General features: G+C 36.4%; 1 protein-coding gene across 2 annotated transcripts in view; it reads right to left on the bottom strand.

Annotated features, from left to right (window-relative positions):
• Nucleotides 1-285: 285 nt before the first annotated feature.
• LOC121304827 (leucine-rich repeat and fibronectin type III domain-containing protein 1-like) overlaps nucleotides 286-6,178 on the bottom strand; it is a 52,817-nt gene continuing 46,924 nt past the window's right edge. For both annotated transcript variants that reach the window (XM_041236235.1, XM_041236236.1), the window contains one exon: nucleotides 286-1,626. In XM_041236235.1, coding sequence (XP_041092169.1) covers nucleotides 711-1,626 — 916 coding nt within the window. In that variant the 3' untranslated portion in view covers nucleotides 286-710. The remainder of the gene's footprint in view (nucleotides 1,627-6,178) is intronic.

Below are 6,178 nucleotides of genomic sequence, written 5' to 3'. Positions count from 1 at the left end.
CCAACACAAAAGCTTTAATACCCTCTCCCAAGGTACTGGTGGTCCAAACGTTGATATGTCAAATAAAGGGAACATGTGATGGCACAGGTTTTTAATGTAAAAACTTGTTATCAACTCTCAAATGGGTTTTTTTGTTTGTTTTAAAGTCATGTGCCTTATATATTTAATGCACACACACACACAAAATATATATATATATATATATATATATATATATATATATATATATATATATATATATATATATATATATATATATATATATATATTTATCTAGGCCAGCCAGATACAATAAATATCAATAACATCATACAGTCTATATTTATTTTACTGGTATGTATTTATCTTTTTTTTTTTTTGTTTAGACTGGGTGCGATATAAGTCTGTGGTATCTTGTGTCTTTTGTGCATGAGTCCTCCAGAATCTGGTGGCAAGTGGAAACAGTCCTGCTATTTGATACATAAAAGGGGAAATGATCAGACAGCACTTTCCAGTTATCCAACATCATGGTGAATATATAAAAACAAACTGAAATCCAAAGGGTCTGTTATTCAATCCCCAAAAGGGGAACAAAAAAGAAAACCTAAAAAATAGAAATTTGACTAGCAGCATTCCCCACTGGTAAGTTGTTGTAATAAGGCACTGCTGCGTTAGACAGTATCTGCTTCTCCTCAGCTCCAGGGGAGTTCTGTCTGAGGTCTCATAATGCCTCAAACCGTGCTTTCCAACATCCACTCTGTGCTGCTAGAGATCACCCTCTGGTTCCCAAAAGGAGAAGCCATGTCCATGTTTAGCTGGGTAGAGGACATGTGTCTTCTTGTCCTTGCCCTTCTGGGGTAACTGTTACTCTGAAACAAAGAGTAGTCCCCATCGAAGGAGAACCTGTGCCGAGTTCTTGCAATGTCGCTGGGAAGGAGGGCAATATTAACCAGGGCACTCTTTTTATCGCTAAGCTTGGGAGCCTCTTTGTTGCCTTTGGAGGAACCTATCAAGCAGAGTGACATGGTGGAACCCGCTACACTGCTGTCTGTATGGACCTCCTCTGAAGATAGGATAGCTGCTGCTTGCTGTAGGTCTATGCTGGTCTGTGTCTGCCTCTCATCTATGGGGACCTGAGGCAACTGGACCTCAGTGATGATAGTGGTGGTGGGCTGGGAAGCCTCTGGTTTATTACAGTCTACTTTCAAGACCACAGCCTTGCAGTCTTTGTTGGCAGCTTCCTTGGCCCGGATCTCGTTCTTCTCCTCCGCTTGCTTAGAGGAGGAACGATGCAGGGCGGCTAGGTTGCCGCTGGTCTGGGAGCAGACGTTGCTCACTTTGGCTGAGGTGTGGTCATCTTGGTTGTTGTACACCTTGTAACGGATCATCAGAACGATGATGAAGACCAGGACAGAAGCCACTATGATGCCTCCAATGATGATGATCATGGTTCCTCCAAGGAACTGACTGTGGATGAACTTGCACTGGCTGTTCTCACTAGCAGTGGAGAACTGGACACAGCCCACCACTCTGGTGGCCGTCAGAGAGGTGATGCCATCGTCGTAGACAGCTAGGACACAAAGGTCATAGTCTCGACCTGCTGCTAAGTCATTCACTAGGAAGGTCTTGCTAGTTGATGGAATCATCCTGGAAAACAAAATAGAAAATAAGGTATGTGGGAGATTGTTTAATAATAGATTTGTTTAAATAACTGCCAGCATTAAACAGTTTTAACCCTAACTAATGGATTGTCCTGGGTGTCTTCGCAGTAGTAATTGTTCCTTGTTTAGTTAGTAGCTTGTATTTTATAAATAAAATAGGTAAATATCAGGGTTAGGGTAAATATCAGGGTTAGGGTCAATTCCTGTTTTTCAAGTCTAATTCTATTTGCAATTCCTTTTTAAAATCAATTCCCAATCCTCAACCCATCATTGATCAAAATTGCAATTAGTAGTGTTCTGTTAAAATTATCTGCTCACTCTTAATCATTTAAAATGGCTTCAAATGAAAACAGTTGAACAATCACAACAACTATTATGTCCAAAATATACATTCTAATTGGAATTGGTTTTAAAAAGAAACTGGAAATGAGATTGGAAGTGACAACGTCATTAAATGTAAACTGATTCAGAATTATGTCCTGTGCTGTAACTTAGTTCCTCTCCCATGGTCTAGCTACAATATGTTACACAGGGAGTGAAACGATACTAGGAAGCAAACATTAGACTTTCTTAAACAACTCTATATGCTTTATATATATTGCAAGTAATCTAAATATTCAGCACAAGAAAATGATGCTGCTTTAAGAATCAACATATGTTTTAAAAACAGCCAGCTGCTAGGAACCAGACAAGCACTGATGGGATGAATGGTCTTATTTCATTTGTACATTTTCTACTATCCTTAGTACTGCAAATGACAATAAAACGCACTGGTTTTCTTCAATTGATGTTTCTTATTGAGATGGATTCTCTACAAACGCATCACTTCTCATTACTCCCTACCACACTTAAAAAATCGAAATAATCCATGCACCCTGTGGGATAACATACCCCAGATTCTTCCATAGTTTGGCTGTTGTCTACCAAATCTTTTTTAGCTTCCATGATCTGACAAGATCAGGAATCAATGTGCTATCCCTTGGGGCAAAGTTTAAGGTTACATCTAATCTTAGAATAAACAATAAAACAAGAAATGTACTAACAAAGGCGAATGATGCACATTTTGTTTTGCTAGAAGCAACCATGGCAACAGCTAAGCAGTATTCTTTATATATCTATAAAAGGGGCATATATATATATATATAATATATCATATATATATATAATATATATATTTATATAAGGGATTCATACATTATTTCCCATTCATATATTTTGTAATAATGTTTTTATACTGCTGCAGCATGTAAATGTAAATACTACATTCAAGTTTGAGTTTTGTATTTTGGTAAATTGATTGGACAGTGTTTTCTTATTAGGCCAGCTTCTTATTCAGAAATCTCTTTTTTTTTAATTCTTGTTTCCTGGCAACGGTGCCCTTTTCCTGATGAAAGTTAGTAAGGATTGTGCTCGGGACTGCCTTGGTGATATTAGGGACTGCTGGCATATTCGTGTTGGCTTGGGCCACTCATGTCAATGTGAGTTTCTGTAAAAGCGCTACCTGACCCATATACCCTACTCAAAAGATCCACAACCTCACACTAAAACACCCTTATTCAGCTCGAAAATGGCTAGGCATACCCTATTTGAGTTTTTTTTTTTTTTTAGGCAGATAGCTTGAAGGTTGACAGAAACCCTTATATGCACCAAGAGGGACAGAAAAATGAAGTGGGATGCGATGTTGCAGACAACCCTATAGTGTGCTAATTAATCAATGGGGCTTTGCTTCTGCATCATCTAGGTTACAGGAGAGCTGACCTGCGAGTGCTTTCATTCTGTGCTGTGTAGTATGGATGACAAGGATGTTGAAATCTATACTGCATATTGGAATAAATTAGGCCGCTTTGATATGATACCCAAAATCAGGATGTCATTTAAATACCTTTTCCTTTACTTTCTTGTTAGCCATTATAAGTGATTATAAAAAATAGCAAACCAAAAAAAAAAAAACAACAATGCCAACAGTGTATAATAACTATATTGCAAAAACAAAGCAGCCCCATACACTTGGTTAGACAGACAGACAGGCACAGAAAGACGAACAGACCTGAAAAGACAAGCAGTCAGACTATATCGTCTGTAAACAATAACAAAAAAAAAAAAAAAAAAAAAAAAAAAACAAACAATGGCACAATTGTACAATAACAGTCTTATTTATAATCATAGTCTGTAATTGTTAATAGCGTAATTAACAACACCTTTAGAGCTTGTTTATAATCACTCATAATGTGTACCCAAGCTAAAGTCTTATGGCTTTCTTAGATTACCCAGTCATGTCGTTTACCCCCCTTTACTTCCCAAAGTGACATGTCCAATATATGAATCACCTCACTGTGGCAAAGTTGTTATACACGGGCATCTGCTTATGTCACATGTAACCTTTTAAATTGTCTTTATTTAAAAATATATATATATGTTGATGCTTCACTTATGTTCTAAAGTGTATTGGAGGTACACATTATTTTAGACAAAATTTACCCCATGTATTTTTCTCCCTTAATGTAATGGTAGCCACAGGCAACATGCAAAATTCTCCCTTACATTTCCTTTATTATTAAGAGTTGCATCAGTAGGCATTACAGGGTTAAATACTGTGTTATTTAAGCGGATGAGAAGCTTGGCAAACCCAATCACGCAGCAGCAAAGTGAAGGGGTGCGAGCAGCCTGACTGGCTCTGGGATTGTACAGCAGCACATAGGCTGATGGTTTTCTCCTGCGTCAGGAGCATTAACTGGAAGTCACTCTCTCTTGTTCTGGGGCGGTACAGCTTTTTGAAGTGACAGACAGCAGAACAAAGCATTTCTTTTCAGAAGTAGTATAAAAACCCCAATAACTGTAAGAACTGCTCAGATGCAACAGCTTCTGAACTGTAATTTGTTTTATAATATGCACCCTACGCTGCCTATAACTGCACAGCCTTGGATATAATGTGCACTTCTTGTAATGCACAGTGGTGTACATCATACAGAAATGTTTCCTGGTATTTTCAAATGATTGTGTTATACTCTGAGAATCATGGTAAACAGGCCATGCGCATTTCAGCGACATATTTGGGTCTCTTCAATGAGACGTGCTGTTTAGCTCATGAAAACACTGTCTAGCTATATTCCATAAAGGCTTCCATTCTACAGTATTTGAGTCCGAGCGGGACAAGTATTTCTCTACCTGTTTATTGCAATCCATTGAAGCTGAAACCATGTAGCCTTTTACAGGGCGCAAATCAGGCAGATGAAATTGGACCTCCAGGAAACCAAAACACTTCAAAGGTAATTTCCATCACTGTTCAGGAATATACCCACTCTGAACGAATCTGCTACTGGGGCTTCATTTACAAATGTTTAGGAGAGAATAGGAAGAGGCCGAAGGAGGTTAAACATATCGAGTTGAGCCCAAACCCATTTTTTTTTAATTATTATTTTATTAGTATTTCCTTAACAGACTATTGAGATAACATCCAAATGTAATGAATTATTTAGCTCCTCAATTCTTTTGAACTCACTAAAACACCTATATTTCCAATGAGTTAGTCAGTGCTGAAGGTCGCCACATTTCAGTGGGTTGCTTAGCAACCCGTCCATGCTCCCTGCTGTGTCGAGTCCCACAGCCCAGCACGACTTGGAAATCTATATATCGAGTTATAAATAAAGATATTAACATTGTATGTCTAATCTCTAATTACTGTGTATTTACATAGCAGTTACAAAGTAAATACATGTGTACTTACACATAAATACAATGTTATTATGCATAGTTACAATATATTTATATATATATATATATATATATATATATATATATATATATATATATATATAATATATTAAACCCTAAAACCTAACCTTTTTCTGTTACACATGTGCACTTAATGTCATTCAAAAAGATTTACACATTAAGTTCTTTGTATCTATGCATAATACCATTGTAATTATGTGTCAGTTCACATGTATTTGGAAAGTAACTAAATGGTAAAGCATAGGTAAGCATTGTAAATACCAGCAAGGTATGGTAAAGCATATTAATAAACATAGCAAAACAAGGGTAAACCTATAGTATAACCATGGGAAAATGCATTGCAAAACTGCAAAAATACAGTGCAAAAGCACCAAGGTAAACTGGTAGCAGTTGTAATTACACATCTAATTAAAACATGTCTAATTTAACTGATATTCATTTAAAATTCCACTGTCAACTTAAATTCATATACCACATCTTAGTAACTAAGTATTAACTATTTAAATGACTTGTAATTTTTTTTTTTTTTAACGGGACAGTGAAAATACCAAAAATATTTTAAAACAATGTATCAAGAATTACAATAAAAGCATTGAGGGATATCAGTCAAACAAACGCACTTGAATTGCTGTGTTTTCAATTTCAATTGATTGTAAGAATTGTCATCAAAACATGATAATAAACTGTACTAGTTTTCAAGGTGATTATGAAGGATTATACACATACTTATGCGGTATTAAACAGCCTTAATATTAGTGTTATCCAAAAAAAAAAAGTGTTTTGAGATGACAAGTTTCGAAATGTAT

Source organism: Polyodon spathula, chromosome 40, assembly GCF_017654505.1.
Source record: "Polyodon spathula isolate WHYD16114869_AA chromosome 40, ASM1765450v1, whole genome shotgun sequence".
Lineage (NCBI taxonomy): Eukaryota > Metazoa > Chordata > Actinopteri > Acipenseriformes > Polyodontidae > Polyodon > Polyodon spathula.
Note: the sequence above shows the minus strand (reverse complement) of the source record. Positions and strands in the feature narration are given on the sequence as shown.